General features: G+C 38.7%; 1 protein-coding gene across 5 annotated transcripts in view; it reads left to right on the forward strand.

Moving 5' to 3' along the window:
* The window catches only part of VPS13B (vacuolar protein sorting 13 homolog B), a 391,865-nt gene that overhangs the window by 161,359 nt on the left and 205,690 nt on the right, over positions 1–24,816 (forward strand). For all 5 annotated transcript variants that reach the window (XM_081951024.1, XM_081951027.1, XM_081951026.1 and 2 more), the window contains exons 20-22: positions 3,159–3,268; positions 20,216–20,357; positions 21,879–22,009. In XM_081951024.1, the coding sequence (XP_081807150.1) occupies positions 3,159–3,268; positions 20,216–20,357; positions 21,879–22,009 (383 nt within the window). The remainder of the gene's footprint in view (positions 1–3,158; positions 3,269–20,215; positions 20,358–21,878; positions 22,010–24,816) is intronic.

Genomic DNA, 24,816 nt, shown 5'->3' on the forward strand with positions numbered 1-24,816 from the left:
ATACTTTGATAACTTAATAATATATCAATAGAATAAATTTTGATGATAAAAAATCAAAACAATGTCCTTTCTTTTATTGTAAAAAGGAAAATGAGACAAGGTTGAATGTTTCTCAGTTCAACGTCTGATAGTAAATACATTAGATACCAGGATGCTTAAATGTAGAACAAATTTGTTTCAATAGTATCATGTAAGAAAAAAAGTACTTTTCATAGGATGTTGCATGGTTATGTTAGTACTAGAAAAAATGAACACATGTGTTCATTATTGCATGTGCCTTACTTTTAATTAAATATAATTAAATACCAGTCAACTTTTAATTTTCAGTTAGTCAGATGTTTAGATTGGCTTTGGTATTTTTTATCCTATTGAATATTTCCCAAGGACCTAGGATAGGCAGAAGTTATTGTTTAATAATATTAGAGGCATTGTTGCAGAATGTTAACTACAGGTAAGTAAAGCTATAAATTATTATATATAAAAAAATGTGGAATCACAGCTACCAGTTCACCAACCTTTCGGACCTCCGGGACTACTAAATTCATAATTTTAAATCCTGTGGACCACTAATATGATTTTTTAAAAAAGATAAATAGTATTTAGTGCAATATAAAAATGCAAATTATTTTTCCGTGGACTACTGGTTGGTGATCACTTCTTTAGCTGGTATTGGCCTTCATCTGCATCAAGTTCTTTCCAAGAACCCAGGATGTTGTAATGTGAGAATCCAACTAGTGTGGCCATTTCTAGTTCACAATGGAAATTTTTGTCAATGCACAGATTTTCTAAGTGGCATCCAAGATTTTTTGGTAGGCACTCAGTGTGCTGGTAACCATGAGGTCTACTGTGGCCAATTGTGGTCTTCTCTGATTCTATTATCACCTGGTATTGCCCCATCAATTATCCACTTTTTCTTCTTTTCAATCACAGTTAAATCTGGTGTGTTATGAGCCAAGACTTCATCAGTTTGAATCAGAAATCCCACAATATTTTATTGTGAGATTGCAAAATCATTAAACTCAAGGTGATAATTTATTTGAGTCTCCAGAGTTCATCTAATTTATGAAGTTGCTTACAACTCAGAGTTTGTAAAATACATGGTGCCAAAAAAGGTATCATCCGTTAGCTTTATACTTCCGTATCGGTATCAACAAGCAAGTTTTAAGATATATGGTAGATGAGTTTTGGTGTTGTCTGCCTTTTCTCTTCCAGCATAGACCTTTTAAAATGTTGCTTTGTGTTGGGAATTTGCTTTCTTGATTAGAAAGCCTGGCAATGTGATTAGTATTTTATCCTCTTCTGGATCATATCAATATGAAAGAATGTGAAACTATGAATAGAGATGTTCACAAAACCACTTATCTGCATTTAAAAAAATCCCAAGGTCTTAACAAATATTGTTGCTCAAAACAACAATGGCAGTAGAAAATATAAACACTTATACCTACTATGCAGTGGTGGGATTCAATTTTTTTTACTACAGGTTCTGTGGGTGTGGCTTGGTGGGCGTGACATGGTGGGTGTGGTAGGGGAAGGATACTGTAAAATCTCCATTCCCATCCCATTCCAGGGAAAGGATGCTATAAAATCAGCTGGGATTCAGGAGGCAGAGAATAGATGGGGGTGGGGCCAGTCAGAGGTGGTATTTACCGGTTCTCCGAACTACTCAAAATTTCCGCTACCAGTTCTCTAGAACTGGTCAGAACCTGCTGTATACCACTTCTGCTACCATGTCACTAAAATCTAGAACTTATATTTTTCTCTTTTGATATACATGAACATTTCTGAGAGCCCTTACTATATATTTTGGAAGCTAGGATTAAGTAAAAGAAATTTGCTAATTTAGCAATGTTGGAAACAACGTCTATGGTTTAAACTCAATTATTCTATTCTGAATTTATATCCTATCACCGGTTTTAAAAAGGGATCTCTCTTTCAAGCTGTAAAAGGATTTTCTGAAAAAGGCGTAATTCTGAAAAAGTTACGAAAATATAAAAATGAAATTTATTATCTATTGTACCTTAATATATTCTACCAAACCGAGTATTGCTGCTCACTGTGATTGGCAGAGATCTAGTTCAATCAAAGGGCATTGCAGAAGTCTCCATAGGATTGGATACTCCCCAGGTCACTGTGCAGCATTACAGAGATGATAGCTCTTGGATTTGTTTGGATTTTGAAACACAGAGGTTGCTAAGTAAAGAAACTTTATATAACTCATGGATGAAAGCAATGAAGTGGCTTTGGTGTTCTGAAGGAGTCTCTAGAGTAGTCTTCGCTGTTGAGATGTGCCAAACCTTGGCTTTTCATTTCAGCTTTGAGAAGTGCTGAAATAAACTTTAAAATCATTCCTATTTATGTAATTCTTATTCTTAATGTTTTTATTTCCATTTTATTCTTGCAAAATATTCAAAAACTTTAAAAATAGGGCAATGGTTAAGATTTTAAAAAAGTTAAAGTTTCAAAAAGTCAAAATAAGTTTAAAATACTCTTTTTTGAAAACTTAAAATAAATTAAAATGTGCCAGCCCCTCCATCATGGAACTTCAATATCAACAATTAAAAATACAGGAAAGTAAATGCTGAAAAAATAATAGGATGATCTTAATCCCGTTTGTTATTTTATTATGTTTGAATATTACCTAACAGAAACAGCTTATACATTTGTAAAACCTTTGGGTAGCATTCCCTTCCCTTCTCTCCCCTCCCCTCTAGATCAGTGGTCACCAACTGGTGGTCCGCGAGAAAATTTTGGTGGTCCGCAGACAAATTATTTGCATTTTTTATATTGCACTAAATACTATTTATCTTTTTTAAAAATTCATATTAGTGGTCCACGGGATTTAAAATTATTAATGTATTGGTCTCTGAGGTCCGAAAGGTTGGTGACCCCTGCTCTAGATTCATATTATATTTCTATGAAGCACTTTTTTTCTAGATACATTAATGTATTTTGAAAACATAAACAATCACTTCAGATATTGTGTAGGCCTGATTGTCTTGAGAGCATGTAATATAGTTTCCTACGCAACCAGGCTGCATTCAAAAGAGGTAGCTGTGTTTGGGCTGGACCTCTAAACATAACATTAGATATTCCAAATGTTTTCAGCATTGCTGTGTTAATCTCATTGCTTTTGTTTTGTACTTGTTCTTATGTAGGAGCAGTGCTTTTGGCCAGCATGCAGGGATTAACCATTAATATTGATCCAGTTTTATATACTTGGCTCATGTACCAACCTCCAAAACGGAGCAGCAGATTGATGCAGCAGGTAGGAGATCTCTTCATATTTATTTATGGTGCCAAGGCAACATGCAATACAAAGGCGAGGCACAGTATTGAAACATTAAAAATCAGATAGATTAAGAGAAATTAGATGCTCACATTGTCACTTTTTCTTTAACGTATTGTAGAAAGCATTTGATTTCTGTCATAAGTATGACATTCATTTAATAATGGTTTGAAGTTCTGCTGGCATGGGAAAAAGTATCTTATTACCCATCCTTGAAATTGTACCTGTCGCACCATTGAAATGATCATGTGATCATAATTCAGGCACCTGCCCGCTGACTCGCATTTATGTTTGCCGATTTGTGACCTTCCCAACCTGCTTCCAGCATTTACAGATTTACTTAACAAGTGTATAATTCAAAAATGGTGTCAAAATAGGACCCCCTCATGTGATGACTTACTTAATGACCATATCGCTTAACATCCAAAATTCTAACTGCAATTTTGATCACAAGTCGAGAATTACCTGTAAAGCTAATAGGTCCAGCTAACGAATGGAATAGGTCCATTCCATAGTTGGAAGATAATGTTCATATGACACATTGCATAAACTTTGTAAGAAGGTAAAATAATTTCATAGGTTGAATTGTAGGAGCAAAGGCAGAGGGATTCGGTCTATTTTTGTAATGTCCTTTTCAATATAATTTTTAAAGGTTCGATTTGACAACATTTACATGGAAAGAAAATAAATTACTCTAACCCCCATATCTCTCCAATAAAGTGTGTGTGCATGTGTGCATGCATATGTAGGTACACACACACACACACACACACACACACACACATAATATTTTCTGAAAACCTGTTCCTGTTTTATCTAATCTGACAATGAATTTGTTTTGTAATTTCTTGTTAATTGTTTTTAGGAGTCTTTAAGATAGTATTTAAATCAACTTATTTTACAAGTAATATTGCTTGAATCTTAAATGAATATGAGATTTCAAATAAGATGCTAACAAAAACATTTTTTTAAAAAAAGGAGAAGTTTAGAAACATTGCCTATAATTTAATCTTAGCTATAAGCATGGGTAAAAAAGGAATAGAATAGACAGGTATATCTTTGATACTTTTGGAGAAAAGGTTATCACAAATAATTTTTGTCTCAATTTAAGTTTGTCTTCTTTGCAAAACTACTTTAGAAGCTCTTTTCCACTATGGAACACAGTTCTATCAGAAAATACCGTATTTTTCGGAGTATAAGACACACCTTTTTTCCTCTAAAAAGAGGCTGAAAAACAGGGCGCGTCTTATACACCTAATGCAGCATTTTTTGCTTCCTGAAGCCCCGCCCCCTTCACCAATGCATAGCATTATGGAAGGTTTCAGAGTGCTCCTGGGGGCTGGGGAGAAATTAGCGAAAAACAGCCCGCTTTCCCCCTCCCCCCAGCCCCCAGCAGCACTCTATAAGCCTCTATAAGGCTATGCATGCAATTTTTTTGACAAAAAATGGCCCGTTTTCGTAAAAAACGGGCCTTTTTTTGCTTGTTTTTGCCCCTTCACCTCCCCAGGAGCACTCTACAAGCCCCCCCCCCCCCAAGGCTTTTCATGCCTTTTTTGGGGGGGAAAACCGGGCCCTTTTTCACGAAAAATGGGCCATTTGGGGGAGGTTTGCAGAGTGAAAAAACTTTTTTTCCTTTTCAGAAAGCTGTTTAGTTAGAGGGATTGATTAGAATTACATTGGTCAAGTGCTGTGCCAGCAGAAACAAAGTTTTAGGTGCTACAGGTCACACACACACTCTCTCTCTCCCTACCTACCTACTGTATTTCTCTCTCTCTCTATTTCTCTCTCTCTCTATCCCTTTATCTACCTACCTACCTAACTACTCTCTCCCTACCTACCTACTGTATTTCTCTCTTTTTCTCTCCCTCTCTATCCCTCTGTCTACCTACCTACTTTTTTAAAAAAAAATGCCTTTTCAAAACCTGGGTGCGTCTTATACTCTGAAAAATACGGTAAATGGCTGGGTGGAATGGGATTCAGGTCAGAGTATTGAGTGGTCTACAGAATAATTCTGATTGTGCTTCACAATGGCAAACGAGAGAAGAGAAGAGAAACTGGTCTACTTAAGATACTGGAAAAGAGTTCTGAGTGCTTTTTGTTTATTTGTTCTTGATTTATTATGTTTCTATGCCATATTTTACACACCTACATACTGGTTGTATTGCTTGTGTAACAACCAGATATATTATAAAATAAATTATTTATATATTGATATTTTTGAATACATATGGCCACAGTGTTTCCTTAAGCATAGTTTCAGAAAAGTATGAGACCGATCGTTGTCTCATCTATATTTAGATTAGATTAGATAGATGATAGATGATAGATAGATAGATAGATAGATAGATAGATAGATGATAGATAGATAGATAGATAGATAGATAGATAGATAGATAGATGATAGATAGATAGATAGATAGATGATAGATAGATAGATGATAGATAGATAGATATTCCATTTTCTATTAAAAGAATTCCCAAAGAAGAGGTGAATGAAACAACAAATGTTTGAATATTTTGGTTAGAAAACTACAACCCAAAATGGATCACAGTATTCTCTATCTTTGGGATATAGTTATTTCTAAAACAATAGAGATTGATTTTTTAGAGAAAGGTTCTTGTAGCCAGCTGTCAAAGCTTGCTTCTATAATTCAATGAAATATAATGCAGTAAAATATAGAGAAAGTGAAAACATTATATCCTTCTTGAGTTTCTTAGATTAATTAAATTTAGTGCATTAACTGTTAATCAAATGTAAGGCTTTGTAAATATATGATAAAATAATATTGAAAGTTGGTGTTTTTGAGTTCTTTCTAAGATATATTTTTATATCTTTATATCTCAATGCCAAGGCAATTAACATTTATACATGAAGTATATATAGATGAGAGAAATAGACATGAGTGAAAGTATACATGAGAGGAAACCAAAAGCAATGACATCTGAAACCTCCCAATATCATCTCAGTTTTGGCATCGAGATATTATATACAGTATAATCAAATTGATAAAATCCAGAAATCTAAAATACAGAGCTCCTAAAATGGTTCAGTTATTAAGTAATTACGTAACTAGCAGATTTATATATTCTAGCATCAGATTTGTCAGCATCAATAGTATTAAAAAGTAGGGAACTGACTTGCTGGTTATAAGTAGACATAACTTGAATAATAGTCTTTGATTGAAAGATAACCATAATTGAAGATAGAAGCAAATAACTAGACCTTACTTTTTTTTAGTAAAATATCTCAAGAGCCTTTTAACTCTGAAAGTTTGGAAAATAATACTGTACAAAAATGGTGAAAATGGTAAAAAGCTTGTAAATCCTGTAAAACTGGCTAGAATACTCTCAATTTTAGTATGTTAGATATATTTCGTGGAATATGGTTGTGATGATGCATTTTCTTTAAGTAGTTCCAAAATAAATCCATGGAACAAACTGTTAAGTAGGTACCGTAGTTGCCTGAAAATAGTTCTAAAAATATCAGATTTTTTATTGCTTAAAGTAAAGTTACCTTCTGTATCGTGTACTTTAAATGTTCCATGTCTATGGTAGATTTGCCAGAAACATTCTTATAAAGTTATGGAAGAGAATTATAGCATATATAATTTTGGGTTGGACTTTTGATCATTTATAAATTAAAAATTGCTACTACTGTTATAGCTATTTTCTTTATCAATAAGATTTAAAGTTTTAAATAATATTATTAAACTATGTCTTTACTCTTACAGATTTGGTAAAGTTAAAGATAGCAGTGCTTTTCTCCTACTCAAAGCTTGTTAATAAATATGGAATTCTGAAGGAGAAGTCTGGCTATGCATTTTTAATGTAATGGGAATTTAAAATGGATTTTAAAAACATAGCCTAATGCACTGCATTTGTGCTTTTCCCACTACACAGAAAATCCAGGGTGGGTTATGGCGGCTGTTACTTATTTGAGTAAAGACCTATGTAGTTCCTGTTGTGACTATGTGGTTAATGCTATAGGGGCAAAAGAGGATGTTTTCTTATATTTGCAATTGGCTTCTGCATATGTCTAAACATTTCTTTTTATTTCGAATGGTGAACAATGTTGACATTCACTGAAAAACAATGTAAAACCCATGGCAAGACTTTTGAATGCCTGCATAAATTTACATAATGTCTTCTGACCCTCTTTGTTGGGTAGTGGTAAAATATGGTATTTATTTCCTTTTTAAGAAAGTATCCTGAAACTTAGAGTTATATATAATACTAATCTACAAATAGTGGTATAATGGCCTAGTTACTCTTTATTTATTTATTCACAGATTAGCAATGCCCTTTTCTTCAAAGAATCATGTGGAAGGCATTTCTGTAGAGAAAGCCGTTTAGATGATCTCTCATCATGAAAATAAATGGGATCGTTTAAGATCCTATAATTAATGCTGGGTAACGGAGAACATGGTACTTCTTATCATGTTATTGCAATAAGAAACTGAACCTTCTCTGGTGCTATTAAAAGAAGCTCTATTGTTCAGAATTATAGAGGATTACTGATAAATATTTATTAATTTATATGCTGCTCATATAAATTAATAAATGATCAGGTGACTCTGGATGGCTTACATCATCATAAAAGTAAAAATACAAGTTTTACAGTCATTAAAACTTTAAATATTAAAAGTTAACAAAAATTAAATAAACTAGGAACTAAAGAAGTGGAGTTGGGATCCTATTCCTAGTCCACTAACCACCTCCAGTGTGGAACACCCCAATCAAGGTCCAGACCAGGGGTGGGTTTCGGCTTCTGTTACTGCCAGTTCGCTCAGGGCGCATTTCAGGCACGTGTGCACTTTGGGCGCATCTGTGCGCTTGATGTGCTTGATGCATGCATGCACCTATGGTGCCGCCGATAGAACCGGTTTAGGGGCATGGCCAGCTGAGTTACTACCTACTCGTCTGAACCGGTCTGAACCGGTAGGAACCCACCTCTTGCCCAAACCAATCGGCAGAGCCAGGTTTTGAAAATGTAATTTGAGACTTACATAGTAATACTGGCAAAACTAATGCAAATATGGAATGTAAGTGAAAGCTTCTTTGATAATACAAAATATATATATGCTGTTTTAGAAAAACTGGAAGGGATTTAGGAACATATTGGATGTTGCGCCTTGATCAATTCATTGTAGATACTTGGAAAATGAGGGTTAGGGTTTTTTTGGTCCCTGCTTCACAGGGACATTCCCATCTCATAGGTGGTCTACTGAATCCTCAGAGTAGATTTATTTTGTAGTAAGATAGCATAAAAAAGGAGCAAATGAGAATATTTTACATCTTAACCTATTTCCTATCAGTCTCTGATACTTCTTTCATTTTTCCTGCCTGTTTTCTTTGTGTTTTGGAGGTTCTTATACAGTATTCTATATCTCTGCAAGTATTGCATCTGCAAACATAACACTTTACCAATGTTAATTGGGGACATGTGTGCATGTTCATACCAAATTTCATTGAAATCCGTGATAGTCGCGCAGGGAGTCCCAGACCACTTGACATGGAATGACCCTCAACCCACACAATAAATTATGAAAAATGATAAATAAATATTTACTTAATTTATATCAGACACTTTTTCCCCAAAGAAGTCAGTGATGCATATTTACGAGGTACTCCCACGTAACACCTCTCCTGCGCGAGCTGCACTGGCTACCTGTGGTTTTTCGGGTGCGTTTCAAGGTGCTGATTACCATCTTTAAAGCGCTCCATGGCACGGGACCTAGTTACTTGCGGGATCGCATCCTTCCACATACATCCCTGCGGCCAATTCGCTCACACAGGGAGGGACTTCTCCTGGTGCCGTCCACTAGGCAATGCCAATGGGCGACACCAAGGAGTAGGGCCTTCTCTGTGATGGGCCCAACCCTCTGGAATGACCTCCCCCCCGACATTAGAACCACTTCTGACCTCCGCTCCTTCCGGCAAAAATTGAAGACTCACCTGTTCCGATTAGCAGGCCTGGCATAATTACAACTGTCCCTCCTGGCAAATGTATTATTATCTGGTTATCTTAGGGTTTTTTAATCTGTTGTGTCTGTTTTAGGGATTTTAAAAAAATTATATTTATTTAGCTTTGTACAGTTCTTTTAATTGCATTTTAACCTCCTCCAAACTGTACATATTTAATTATTTAATTTTTTATTGTATTTTGTGATATTCTCTATGGACTGTACACCGCCCCGAGTCCCTTCTGGGAGAGGGGGCGGTCTAGAAGCACAAATAAATAAATAAATAATAATAAATATATATTCCCTTTAATATTTTGTTTATCTAGACTGTTTCATCTCTAAGATGACTAAAAATATTAGTTTGGTCTTTTAATCTGATATGTGTATGTCTAACTCTGCATACAATTCACTTTAACTTTAAAAATTATATGGTTTATTACATTTTGAGAGGGTGGGAGAGGGAGGGAGAGGGGAGAGAGAAAGAGAGAGAGAGAGAGAGAGAGAGAGAGAGAGAGAGAGAGAGAGAGAGAGAGAGAGAGAGAGAAATTGCTTATTCCCAGGATTTTCCCAAATTACTTCTTTGTTTAAGAACTGCTGTCCAAGTGATCAAGCGACTTATGTATTTGAGTTATCTTATCCTGAATTATCCTGTGCTGATTTTCTAATTCCTAAATTGATTCACCGTATGCTTGCCTTGTGTTAAGCTACTGTGACATGAACGTGTGTTCTTTAAAACATAATTGGACATCTTTAATTATTTTAGATTGAAATCATTTAAAATTAAAGATTAAGAATAGCTACTGATGTTTTTCAGTGGGTAATGGCAAAATGGGAGCCCTTAACTGCATATCATCTGATGAGCGGAGGTGGTTAAATTTAATATTTACTACATTAGTTAATGTTTCCAAAAGCTGATCAGATTGCAACCACATAAATAACATTGACTTCTGGAAACATAAATGCTCTTTCCTAGTGTTTGGAAATATATTCCGTAATGCTTTCTATGTTTTTTGTAGTAATGCATTTAAAAGGTTTGGTCAAAAGCTGTGTCATTTTATGTGTTCTATACAATTTTGGGACTGTACACAAGGAGGGAAAAACAAATAGTATGCCTGCATTTAATGTACTGTAACCATCTGGCCTCTGTCATGATAATATTGTTCTTTAAAATAAGAGGAGTGTTCTATATTTATACATTTTCTTTTTCAGGGAGAAATCTTTTTGACACAAAATCTCTTTCCAATCATTGCATGAAGGAATATTACATGTAAAATGAGACTTGAGTTTCCTCTCCTTTTGTGATTCTGGAAACATGATCACTTTCTCTTCCAGAATCATGAAAATACCATTTTTAAAATATGAATGATTGCTTGAGAACAGATGGGGCATCTGGGGTCTGGATTCTGCATTTGAGAAGGATTCTGCATTTAGGAAGAAAATAAAAAGAAGAGGATGAATTTGTATTTTAGTGTATTTTATATTTAAATTGCTGTAGCATTTTGTACATTTGCACAGACAGAGCTATCAGTTTCTAATTGTTTGTTGATAAAGTCCCTCTTTTGCCTCTAATCCAGATATTCCTCAAATAATAATAATAATTGAAAAATCATCAAATGATTCAGAGTGCAGCTTGTGTCAAAGAAGTAGAAAAAAATACTACACCATTAAAATTAAGAAGATTTCACAAACTGATAATAATCGATGACATAACACTCTCACTTTTTATGGGAACATAGAATTGAAAAAAAAGTTGAGAATGAGTATGTTAAAATATTGTAGGATTTCCGAATATAAACTCATAAAAGTCTTGGCTCATAATGCACCATATTTAACTGTGGTTGAAAAGAAGAAAATGTAAATTATTGATGTGGCAATACTAGGGCATAGTACAATAGAAACAAAGAATTGTCTCAAAGTCAAGATCAAGATCTGAAAATTGAAATATTGTGGAATAAACCAGTTATGGTAGCTCCAATATTTTTTGCCATACTGGGTGCCATACCAAAAACTCTTAGGCGCCTTTTACAAAATCTGTACATTGAAAAAGTTTCCATCTTACTACCCTGATAGATTACGATACGTTTGGTTTTCAGGAAGAGCGGAATGCGTATGAAGCCTAACCTTCGCTACAGAGCTTTCACATTTTTGTTTATATAATAATAATATAAAATGTTACTATTATTAATATATGATATAATATAGTAATATTGGATGACATCTTGAAGAATATTTTTACTATGGAAAAACAAGGGAAACTGAGAACTATGGACCTCTAACACATAGGATTACTACAACATTAAAGTTGTTTTCTGGAGTTATAGTAAGAGTAATATGTGCTAATTTGAAAAAAAATGATTTTTTTTCAGCAGAACAAAAAGGGACTTGCTAAATTCACATGGCATAAGATCAGCTTCTTAATGAAAATATGATCATTAAAAGCTTTTAAAAAATTTTTATGGCCTAAATATTTTATACAAAGGCTTATAAATCATTTCCCATAGTTGGATTTAAAAACACTTGGAAATGCTTGGAATAAACTGAAATATTAAAGGATTTTTGGATGTAATTTGCTTCATTGGAAAGCATCCTTACAGAATATGAGAGAAATTTGGGAGAAGCAAAAATAAAACCAGGCCCATTTCAAAGTAACATATTGTCATCATTGCTCTTTATGCAAGCAGTGATTCTACTTACAAGTATCCTGAACAAAATCAATTGTAAAAAACAATTCACAAACAAAGCTCCCCAAATAAGCCATTTTCTTTATAGAGATTACCTAAAACTATATTGAATCAGAATCTAAAATTAAGTCTCTTAGATATAGTCTGTATATTTAATAAAGGTACAAGAACGAAGTTTGGACAGGATAAATGTGCAATTTGGCAATGAAAGGAGGTAAGATTGTAGGAGAAAATGGGTTGCACCTAATGAATGGAAATGTCATTAGACACCAGGCACCTGAAGAAGGATACAAATATTTGGAATTAATGGAAGCTTCTGATTAATTGCTCAGCCAAGTTAAAACACAGATAGTTTAAGTTATTTCAAACAATTTGAGTATTTTTTTAACAAAAACTAAACTAAACTGTGGAAATATTGCTAAAACAATAAACGCTTGGGCAGTCACTGTAATTAAATATACTGCAGGAGTAATTGATTGGATCCAAGCCAAATTGGACAATCTTGATCAGTAAAACAACAAAATTAATGATCATAAATCATGCACTTCACCTAAGAAGTGACATTCATAGATTATATGTATTCAGAATTAGATGTGGTAGAGGACTATTGCAAGTAAAACAAACTATGGAATAAGAAAAATATAGTCTGAATGATTACGTCTGGAAAAGAAAATAGACTGTGTTTATGGAACTTCACAAGGAAAGCCTCCTGAAGTAACACAAAAGAGCTAAATTAGAATATAAGACTAAGGTAATTCAAAATCAGATTAACATTTGGTAAAACAAACTACTCCTTAGTGAATGTATGTATGAGACTGGAGGAAAAATGAATCAAAATCTAACATGGGTTATGGTTGAAACCTATAAATTTAAAAAGGAAACCAAGGGAAGAATTCAAAGCCAAAATGTGGCGAGATGGGGGCATACAAGTTTAATAAATAAATCAATAATGAATTTAATGGAGTGTCTGGAAGGCTATCACTAGATTACTTACTTACTGGAACAGTGCGTAAGTAAATGTCTGCAACATTTTGTTGTAAGCTATATCTGATTCTATACTTCATTTTTTTAAGGAAAAAATTAATTTCTTTTTCCATGTTAATTTGTTTTATGTCTTGATCTGTTTTTGCATGTATGAAAAAGTGGGTTTGGTGCAATATCTGACCAGATAAGAGTACTGCTGATAGAAATATTTTGCTGAGTAAATACTCATTTCTCCAAAGTTGGTGGAGACAGCAGCCATGTGTGGGTTAACTCAGCCAGAACCAATAGGACCGAGTCTATTACATTGATGTCATCATCTCTGAGGAGTGTCCTCCTGCTTTTTTAGACTCAGTTCGATCAGGACTGGCTGTGCTAACTGCTCTCTCCTCAACTTACTACTCTAAATTCCCTTTTTAAACTATTCTAATTTGCCTTTTTCAAACAAAATTACAAAAAAGAAAAAAAAAGAAAGAAAGAAAGAAAGAAAGAAAGAAAGAAAGAAAGAAAGAAAGAAAGAAAGAACAGACAGGTATCGTCAAGGATGGCTTCTCAGGGAACGAAAGCTTTCAAACAGCCCTTCAGGGCTCTAACGGAAGGTGCGGCCACGAGAGCTCTTTCCGAGGTTCGCAGTCTCCTTGCTTTCCACTGCTGCTACTCAGAGGCTCCTTCCTCTTGGCGCTGCCTGGCAAAAGCCATTGGAGGCCCCGCTTTTGGGCAGACACTGTGAGGATTCGCGGCTGCCCCAGCAACCTAGTTTCCTGTGCCACCATTGCGAGGGCTCCTTTCATCACCGCCGATTGCTGCCAAGGGCTGCCACCGCCACAAACACTGCCGCCAACTTCCACCGAAACCCCAAGCACCACCACCACCTCAGAAAGCGCCGCTGAAGCCTCCCAAGGACCGGTTATCGCTCCCCCTCAACACCGTGGTCTCCTCAGCCTCGTGGTGCCTGGCCCATAGCCTCAGTGGCGATTTTGTTTAGGCGCGAATCCTCCCAGTGACCATTTTGATTTCTCCTCTGTCAGCAAGGTTGTAAGTACTGCTATGGCGTCTTCTCCAGCTCAAGATCCGCAGGTTCTTCCACCTGTCCAGGCCCAGAATCCTCCAACTGGGGCTGCTGCTTCCGCTGCGCATAGGCGCCGGCCTACCCCAATGGCTCCTTCAATGAGCCCGCTGCTAAGGTTCCCAGGCCTACTCACAGGGCTACTTGTGACAGTCACTCATGCGCTGGTGACGTCTCGCCTGGACTACTGTAACGCTCTCTACATGGGGCTTCCCTTGAAATGCACTCGTAGACTACAGTTGGTCCAGAACGCGGGCGCGCGGGTAATTATGGGGAGTACAAGGTACTCCCATGTGACACCTCTCCTGCGCGAGCTGCACTGGCTCCCTGTGGTCTACCGGGTGCGTTTCAAGGTCTTGATTATGATCTTTAAAGCGCTCCATGGCTCAGGACCTAGCTACTTGCGGGATCGTATCCTGCCCCATACATCCCTGCGACCAATTCGCTCGCACAGAGAGGGACTCCTCCAGGTGCCGTCCACCAGACAATGTCGGGGGGCGGCGTCTAGGAGTAGAGCCCTCTCTGTTGCGGGCCCAGCCCTGTGGAATGACCTTCCCCCGGATATTAGGACTACCTCTGACCTCCGCGCCTTCCGGATAAAGCTCAAGACCCACCTATTTCAAGTAGCTGGCCTGGCTCAACCATAGTTCGTTCACACTGCTCCTGACGGGTTTTTTAATTTTGTGACTTTTGGAATTTTATTAGGGGATTTTAAATTGTGTTTTAACTGTCTTTATTCATCTTCCCACCTCCTCCATGTACACGTATTCGTTTATTTTGTGTGTGTACTGTCCATATTGTTTTTTATGTGTTTTATTGTACGCCGCCCCGAGTCCTTCGGGAGAGGGTGTGGCTAAAAAATAAATTATTATTATTATTATTATTATTATTATTATTATTATTATTATTATTATTATTATTATTATTATTATTATTATTATTATTATCATTATTATTATTATTATTATTATTACTTCTACTGCCCCATCAGACGGAGGGGATAATGCCATGCAAGCTCCTCCTAGGAAGGCCAGGAGTAAAACCAAGCACATAGAGCCCCATCCTTTCCAGGCCCAAAGGCCTGTGGAGCCCAGTCCTCCTCCCGACTTATCATCGGATTCAAAGGATCATTTATCCCCTGCAGCTTCTATTATGCAGCCGCAGGAGGCCAGGGCCATAGGCGACCAGGTCTGCCTCTCCTCCATTCAGGCCTTTACCTTACGCACCTGACATGGCTGATGTCATATCTGATACAATTGAGAGGGCACACCTGTCTTAAACACAGGTCCTCTAAACATTCCACCCCACGCAGGTCCTTTTCTTCTTCGAGTTCCAGATGCAGGAATGGTGACCTTTTGGCTTCTTCCTCGCGTGATCTCCCTGGTACCTCCAGCCAACCTTCTGTCTTTGGGGAGGAGGAACATCCTGCCCGGGACTCGGATCTTTCTGAGGACGAGGGTTCCCTCCAGATCCACCTACATTTATTGGTCTGTTTAAACCTGCTATCTTCCGGTCTCTCCTCTTTAAGGCGAAGAAGATTGCTGGCATCCCTCCACCCAAGACTTCTCAGGGCACGGAGGCGGACAAGACGGACACCACTGATCCCCTCTTCATCCAGCCCAAGGTGGAAAAGGAGGTGATTCCCTCACCCAGACTCTTCATAGACATGGTCCAGAACCAGTGGGTGTCTCCAGGTACAGGCCCTCTCCCTTCCATCTTGGACAAGCGCCTGTACAATGTTGGTCCTGATTTCATCAAGGCTCTTGAGGTACCATCCATTGATTTGCCTGTTTTGACCTTTTCCTCGCCTAATGCGGCCTCAGCTGCTCCTGAGCAGGCTTTTCACCCGGAGGACAAAAGGCTTGAACAGACTCTTGTTAAGGGACACCAGGCCGCAGCTTGGGCAGTTCGTGCTGCAACTTCATCCTCCTTCTTTAGCTGCTCTGCCCTCCTATGGCTTAGACAGCTTTAAGAGAGAATTCCCCCCCAGGGATTCCAGGGCTCACAGAGACATTAACAAACTTAAGTCGGCCCTGGAATACACTGCGGATGCATCTTTAGATGCTGCCTGTTTCGCTTCGAAATCCATTGCTTCCTCTGTCTCGTCTCGCCGTCTTCTCTGGCTCAGGCAATGGCAGGTGGAAGACCGTGCAAAGTGGAGGCTTGCCTCCTCAGCCTATTCTTCTGCCCTCGTCTTTGGTCGCCCACTAGAGCCCCTCTTAGTGGAATCCAAGGATAAACAGAAGGTCCTCCAGGCTGCCACTAAGAAGCAGGAGGGGCATGGACACTCCTTCTACGGTGGGCAGCCCTTTTGGGGACAGGACGGGGGTTTCTCCAACTCCCATCTGCAACATCAGGCCCCTCCCAGACAGGATCCCTCATTCTCCAACCGATCCAACAGAAATAACCAGAGGTTCACCCCCAGGAAATCATTTAGGGACTCTTCCAATGTCCTTCAAGAGGCAGAAGTGACTGCCTGAATGATCTCCCTATCGGGGGACATCTTGCGGCCTTCATGGATTGTTGGGACAACATCACCAACGACGCATGGGTCAGGTCCATCATCAGATTCGGCCTAACCTTGGACTTGCGCTCCAACCCTCCGAACCACTTTGTCAAGTGCCTGAACTCCAGGGATCCTCCTGGTAGAACAGGCCATTCATCATCTGCTTCACATTCGGGCCATTCAACCTGTGCCTCCAGGCCAGGTGGGGCAGGGGTTTTATTCTCATCTCTTTATCATGCCAAAGTCTTCGGGGGGCTGGAGAGCAATCCTTGATCTCAAATTTCTCAACCGGTTCATAAAATACCAGAGATTCAAAATGCACTCTCTCCTATCCATTCTAGAGAGTGTGCGCACAGACAATCTTCTCACCTTGGTGGACCTCACAGAGGCCTAGCTCCACATCCCCATTCACAAACATCACAGACGTTTCCTGAGGTTCGTCTATGCAGGCAGTCACTTCCAATATCGGGCCCTCCCCTTCGGGCTGTCATCAGCCCCAAGGGTTTTTACCAAACTGCTTGCTATGGTAGCAGCCCACCTTCGAGACAGACCCATTTGGATATTGTGCTACCTGGACGGCATCCTCTTGCTGTCCAGGTCGCACAGTCAGGCTCTCCAGAATCTTCAGACCACCCTGCGGGTGCTTCAGGAACAGGGCTTCTCGATAAATCACAAGAAGAGCCACTTAGTTCCCACTCGCCGGTTAGTTCACCTAGGAGCTCTCATAGATTCCTCTCAGGGGATGGTCTTTCTGTCTCAGGAGCATCAGGTCAGCCTCAGGGATTTAGCCAACGAAATGCGCAGGAAACATCTGGTTCCACTTTTCCAACTGTCCCAGCTGCTGGGGAAAATGGTCTCATGCTTCTCCATCATTCTCTGGGCACAGCTTCACAGCCGCTGCCTCCAGTGGTTTCTATTGCCGTACTAGAAGACCAACAGCAGTTGTTCCCTAGTGAATGTCAGGCTGACCAGACATGATCCAATCTCTGGACTGGTGGGTCTTCCCGGCCATCTCTTAGGGGCCCCTATTCAGGGAACCTCCACAGCTCATAGTCACTATGGACGCGAATCTGACAGGGTGGGGGGCTCACCTGGAGGATCAGGTGGCTCAGGGCCTGTGGTCCGACTCTGACCTTGCTCACAGGATGAATTGACTGGAATTGAGGGCAATTATCTGGCCCTCCTTCATTTCCAGTCACCGGTAAGCAATTCCCATGTGCTGATTCGAATGGACAACATGATGGCCAAGGCGCATGTCAACTGCCAAGGGAGGGCGAAGGCCGTGTCACTCATGGAATCTGCCTTTCACCTAGGAACCTGGGCGGAGGCCCACCTTCTCTCTCTTCACGCCGAACACATTTTGGGCATTGACAACACCTGGGCAGATTGGCTGAGCTGCACAACAATTGAATCAGCGGAATGGAGCCTCGACCGCCGCATCTTCAGACAGTTGTCCATGAGGTATGGGACTCTACTTCTAGATCTCTTCACAACGGGAGTCAACAAGCAACTGCTCAGGTACCTTTCTCGCTACACGACACCAGGTGCGGAAGGGACGGACGCTCTAAGGTGCAGGTGGCCTCACGGTCTCCTGCACGCGTTCCCTCCTTTCCCCCTGATACAGAGGGTGATCCGCAAGATGCTAGAGGAGGAGGAGGAGATCATTCTAATCGCCCCTCATTGGCCTCGCCGACCCTGATATGCGGACCTAGTCAATCTCTCAGTGGCTCCCTCCTGGTGGCTACCTATGATCAAGTCCCTTCTCCATCAAGGCTCCATTCATCATCCCGACCTCCAATGGCTCCACCTAACCGCATGGAGGCTGAGCGGGCGGCTTTGAACGTGACTAACCTTTCTGACAAGGCGATTCGGACTATTCAGGCGTCTCGGCGCCCGTCCAGTAATAGAATTTATGAGTCAACGTGGCAAACGTTCGCAACCTGGTGCCTCTCTCGAACTATTACCGTCTTGAGGCCTCGGTCTCCCAAGTCCTGGAGTTCTTGCAGCAGGGTCTCAACAGGGTCTTTCACCTAACACCCTACGGAGGCAGGTGGTGGCCCTTTCCTCAGTTCTATCTCTACATCGCGAGGAACCTCTTTCCTTGCATCCTCATGTCAGACGCTTCATTAAAGGAGCATCTAATCTCAGACCTCTGTCACCCATCGCTTCCCTTCGTGGGATCTGTCCAAAGTCCTTGAATTTCTCACAGAACCACCATTTGAACTGCTCCGATCTGCCTCGTTGCTCCATCTCACACTGAAGACAGTTTTTCTGGTAGCCATCACGTTGGCTCGCAGAGTTTCGGAATTGGCAGTCCTTTCCCTCAGATCTGATTTGTGCATGTTCCATCCAGACCGAGTAGTCCTTCAAATTGACCCTACCTTTATCCCCAAGGTAAATTCGGCTTTCCATCGGTCTCAAGATCTGACCCTTCCAAATTTTTGTCCCAGGCCAACTCATGCCTTCGAATGCAAGTGGCTCACACTAGACGTGCGTCGTGCCCTTAAAATCTATGTGGACAAGACTGCCGGTTTCAGATGCACCGAGGCCCTTTTTGTCTCTTTCCATCCTACTAATAAAGGCCTTAAGACACATTCATCAATGGTTGGGTGCTGGATTAGGTCAGCCATATCACATGCTTATCTGACACATCATCTCATGCCTCCGGACAACTTTACCGCACATTCCACGTGCAGCGCTGCAACGTCGGCTGTATGGTCTACGCAGGCCTCGGTGGAGGAAATCTGCGGGACGGCCACTTGGACTACTCCGACGCCCTTTATCCGCCACTACAAGGTGGATAGATACGCATCAGCTGATGCAGCCTTCAGACGATGTGTGCTTCAGCAAGTGCTCCCCTCCTCAAGCACCTAGGCCACTCACATTCCCACCCGGGGACAGGCACAGCTTTGGTACGTCCCACACATGGCTGCTGTCTCCACCAACTTTGGAGAATGGGGCGTTGCTTCTTACCTGATATGCCCCTTCTCTAGGCAAGTGGAGACAGCAGCCATCCCCCTCTTCTGGGGACTGGCCTAGGTCATGGAGGGACTGTTGGGGGTTCACCTGAACATAGAGGGATGAGAACAGTCGACTATCGCACAGCAGTCTATCTATCTCCTCGTCAAGAAAGCAGGAGGACAGACCTCAGAGACAATGACATCAATTTAGCAGACTCAGTCCTATTGGTTCTGGCTGAGTTAACCCATGCATGGCTGCTGTCTCCACCTTTCTAGAGAAGGGGTGTATCAAGTAAGAACTAACGCCCCATTCCATTTTTTTGATCCAATTCCCAGGCATGGGAAATTATTGGAACATTAGTAATTTATCAATGAACCCTGTGAAAAGAGGAAGAGGGGGCTCATTTAATTTTGCTTGCACTGCAATTATACTGAAAAACTAACACAAATCCTTTTTTTAAAGGTTTAAACTTTATTGCTTTTTATTTTTAAGTAACGTTTCAGTTTCAGTCAAGAAAAAAAATGAAACAATTACATACTAAAATGTACGTATATGTTTAGTGCTGCATTGGTCTAGTGCATAATGTATTGATTGGCACGCTTTTTTAGTTTTTATAATTAAACAATTTTATTACTCATTTATTAATAAAAATAATAATAAATTAACTACTTTCTGTAACATGAAAACACATTTCCTATATGCTGATTTTGAGTTCTGAATTACTCATTGTGTTTCTTTTTCTTTCCTTTTTAAAAAAAATTCTGATAGGCTGCACCTGTCTCTCTTGGGACACCCGTCACAAGGAAAAAAGATGATGAGATGTCAGTTGGGAGCACACCATTGATCAAGCATCAGTCCAATCAGGCTTCTGAATATGCCAGTAGCCCTATAAAAACAAAAACCGTAACAGGTGTGTCTGCTTTAATTCAGTTTGGAATTGTGTATATAATTTTTATGATTTTGTATATAATTTTATGATTTAAATTATAAGAATTTCTCTTACTGATCTTTTGATCATGATTTGCTTGGCTCCAACCAGTCCAGGTTAAATTTACTAGAAGATTACTTCTGTTTTTTTCTAATTACCATCCAGTTTTTTAATCAGTTAAGCTTTTTAAAAAATACATACATTAATTGTTACATCAAGTTGGTAGTGCTGAAGTGATACCTCAGTCCAGGGAGAGAAGCACGTGAAAGAGACTAAGAGCAAGTCCATCTTAATTAAGCTAGATATAAACTAATCTGGAAAATTGCTTTGATGGGTTTTTAAAATTCTGCTCCTGTATTCTACCAATAATGAATATCTTTCTAAAAATCCAAGTGGTTCTGATTTCTTGAGATAGGCAGCCTTGCAATCAACTTTGAAGGCCTCTCAAAGCAGTTCTCTCACTCAATGTATATCTAATGTAAAGAAGCCAGAGTTGCTTTGAGTCTTTTTCTCATGCTTCCTCCCTTAGACTGTCTGTTATATTTTTCTTCGCACATGACACATGTTGCTAGATCCTTACTGGAAAATAACTCCATAGAAAAAGGCAAGGGAACATTAGAGAAGATCACAGTTTATAATGGATAAAAAGGATTGCCTTGAAGGACAGAGGAAAGATAATGATCAAGGCAATGATCAGATAAACAGAACTTGAGCCCAAGAAAATAATTAGCAAAAAGATCTCAGATGAGAGGGAGGAAAGGTAGCAGGATTCCATTATTATTGGCTAGCATTTATTAGTTGTTCCAATAAAAGTAGCTTATATCTTCAAAGTGCCTGTTTTCTTAGTTTGGTCTACCTGACATCTTTGTCAGGGTTCAACCTATCCAAAATTGAAGATAATTAGGAAGTAAGCACTCTTTAAAATGATAATGTATTTCAACTATGCAGTACTAGCTTCCCTTGATATAACCAGAAAAATAATTTTGGTAAAGGACAATGGAGTTCTGCTTCCTTAAGACCTACAAAGACCTCAGCATTATAAGACACAATGTGTGGAAGAAATACTTATGAATTTCATTTTTTAAATTTTATTTCTTAAAGAAATGACTTTTCCAGGGATAACCACAAATCTAAATAGTGATAGGTAAACTATTTTCCTTTCTTTTCCTTTGTGTCTTAATTGCTGCTGTCGGTCTATTTTTCTTCTAGAGGCTAGAAAAAGATATCCTTTTAGAAGTTCCATTCATGAAGTAAGTTTATGAGGAATGGGCTGTGAGCCAAGCAAATCATGATCAAAAGATCAGTAAGAGAACAGAGTTTTAGAACTTAAGGACATTTATAAGCTCTAAATTTGGAGCACAAAGGAGCTTATTAGTGCTGGCGAACTCTAAAACTAGGATTCAGTTAGGACTAATTTTGGTTTTACTGGGATTTTTAGGTATCTAGTAACATGTACTCCATTTAGCAAGTTATTTGGTTTTTCTTTCTTCTTCTTTCTTAAAGAATCGCGACCATTATCAGTACCTGTAAAAGCCATGCTTAGTTCAGCTGAAATGTGCAGCCAAAGTCCTGAAGAAAGAATGAAAGAATTTATTAGTGTGGTATGGAATGCAGTTAAGTGCCTTACCCTTCAGGTAAGAAATTGTGGATAGGAGATGAAAGAAAGGAATATGTTGATGTACTTTTAGAATCTTCCATTATTTAAAATTTCTATGAAATAAATCTCCATTTTAAGTTTATGTGAGGAATAATGAAACCAAATTTCATTAGACTGTCATAGAATGATGAAGTCAAATTAATAAAGCTTTTCATGGTAAGTAAGCATATGGTTAGATACCTATGTATTCTGTTGTATATAATCAGGTGTAACAAAAACAATGCTAGAGTACAAGCTTTCCTTAATAAAGCTTTTAAAATTATCTAGCAGTTTGTCTGGTTTAATGGAAGAATATAAATAGCATTTAGACTTATATACCACTTCAGAGTGCTTTACAGCCCTCTCTACCTCTCTAAGCGGTTTATGGAGGCAGCATATTGTCCCCAACAACCTGAGTCCTCATTTTACCCACCTTGGAAGGATGGAAGGCTGAGTCAACCTTGAGATTGGTGAGATTTGAACTGCCAAATTGCAGGGCAGCCAAGTCAGCAGAAGTAGCCTGTATTAGTCACAATTAGACTGTATTTAATTCACTGCAATGCAGGTTATTTGGGGCTACCTTGAAGAGCATTTGAGAACTTTAGTTTGTGTAGTTGACTGCCTATAAGTTTCCAAGTATAGTTCAAAATCTTATGATGCCCTAAAGATCATGGAAATACAAGGGACTGCTAATTTTCTCCTTAAGTCAAGGGTTGACAACTTCTCCAAACCAGCTATAATATAACTTAACACTACAGTTTCCAAGGTCAGTGTAGTCTACTTATTACTACAAATCAGTGACGTGCGGTGAGGTTTATGGCTGGTGAGGCTGGTGACGGCATCAGGAAGGCGGGGAATGGGACCACGTGTGCCTTTTCACTTTTTTTCTTTTCATAATGAGAGCGGTGAGGCTCTGCCTCCCCTGCCTCCCCTGACCGCACGTCCCTGCTACAAATGCTCTTTCTTTTAGAAAATTTTGTTGATGTCACCGTTGGTGCAATTTTAAGGAAGTGTGCTTATTGATGAGAAGACAAAATAAAAGATGTTTTACCTTCATTTTGTGATAAATTTTGCTTTCATTTATTGGGCTTGCATTATAGATTGTTGCATAGCGAGCATGATCTTTACATAATCAAAACAGGGGAAGAATCTATTTCAAGAAATTGTAACACTTGTATGTTAAAAACAAGGAATTATATTCAGTATTGGCAAAAGTACAGGTTGCTACCAAAACTGAAATTCAATCCTTGAAACAGAAAAGATGTTACCATGGAAAAATAAAGTAACACTTAGTGCAGCTGTGATACATTAATGAATAGAAGTTTTTTTAAAAAAATCATTTGTATATGGTATGGCTTAGAGGATCTCAACCAGATGGTTTCCTTGAACAGGATCTGACCTTCATCTTGAGGATTTCTTACTGGGAAATTATTTCATTTTCTCTCCTTTTATTTGTCAGTTCTTTACATTAATGTAAGAATTACTGTTGTAGATTTATATTGTTATATAAATAATAGTCACATTCTACCTTAAATTTACAGTATGAAAGATGTAGTTTAATAGTGGGTTTCAAAGTGTAAAAATAATACAATATATCATATGCCACATTAATTTAAGTCTAAGGATACAGGAATGTGAAGATCTTTTAACATTATACCTATCAATTAAGAGATCAGTGGCACCTTCTCATTATTTAATGCAACAACTTATAAGATTTTTAGTTGCATTTTTTCTCCCTGCTACTATTATATGCCAAAAACTAAGTTCACCTGCATTCGGTGATGGTAAAAGGAAAGTTTTGTGTACATTTTTATACACGCATGCAGATATGTAAGCAAAGTTATTGTCCTGTACATAAAAAATGGATCATATGTGACCTCAATAAATATTGTATATATTCATGCTTTTAGATGATTGCATATGCAACTAGTTCATCTTTAGACAGTAATTTCATAAGAATATAGAAGTAAAATCTAGTTGAAATACTATTCTTATTTTAAACTTTTATCTAAGTTAACCAAAGGATTTAAAACATACTCAAGGTGAGCAGCTTTATGGATAGTTGTCTTCTGAACATATATACCTACTTTTCATGGTTTCCTCTTGAGTTGTTTTCAGATAAGAAATAGAATTAGACCCTGAGAAGAAGAACAGGAATACCCTCATCCCTATCTCCACGTCCAAAGAAAAGGGAATAATGTGAATGCAAGAATTGCTATACAGGAGCAGCTCATAATCCATCTGGCTCAGAATTATTTCTTCTCTTATAAGGCAAATAGAGTTTGTGACCATGGCAGCCTATGGATAACTAAAGGAAATGCAGATAGCATAGCTAATACATTTCTATAACTTTTCTACTTGGAGAAGTATAACAAAACCCAAACATATGCAGGTGTCAGTTCCAGCCAGTGGCAACATAGGAAAACATCCTTTTTTTTTAATGTGACTGATTTGATAGATGGTTATTGAAGGAAACCAAGTTCCCCACCCAGCACTGGGGGGAATTTCAGTATGTCTCCATTATTTTTCCTTACTGTATGGCTAACAATATTAATGATATAATGGAAAAGAGGGTGAAGACATAACATCTGCATTTTCGTACATTAGAATTACAAAGTTGCTAGGATGTACAAAAGTAAAATCGGAGGAAGTGAGCAGTATCCATTAGCTATAGCTGAACTTGTGTTACTAAAAATGTCACAATCTAATGCAATTTAATCTTAAATTCCAACTTATTATGTCATATATAAAACCTCCCAGTTTTTGGTATGTACACTTGAGGAAAAGCTAACAAAGCAACCTTAT

The sequence above is a fragment of the Natrix helvetica genome (assembly GCF_964273705.1).
Source record: "Natrix helvetica genome assembly, chromosome: 4".
In the NCBI taxonomy this organism is placed as follows: domain Eukaryota; kingdom Metazoa; phylum Chordata; class Lepidosauria; order Squamata; family Natricidae; genus Natrix; species Natrix helvetica.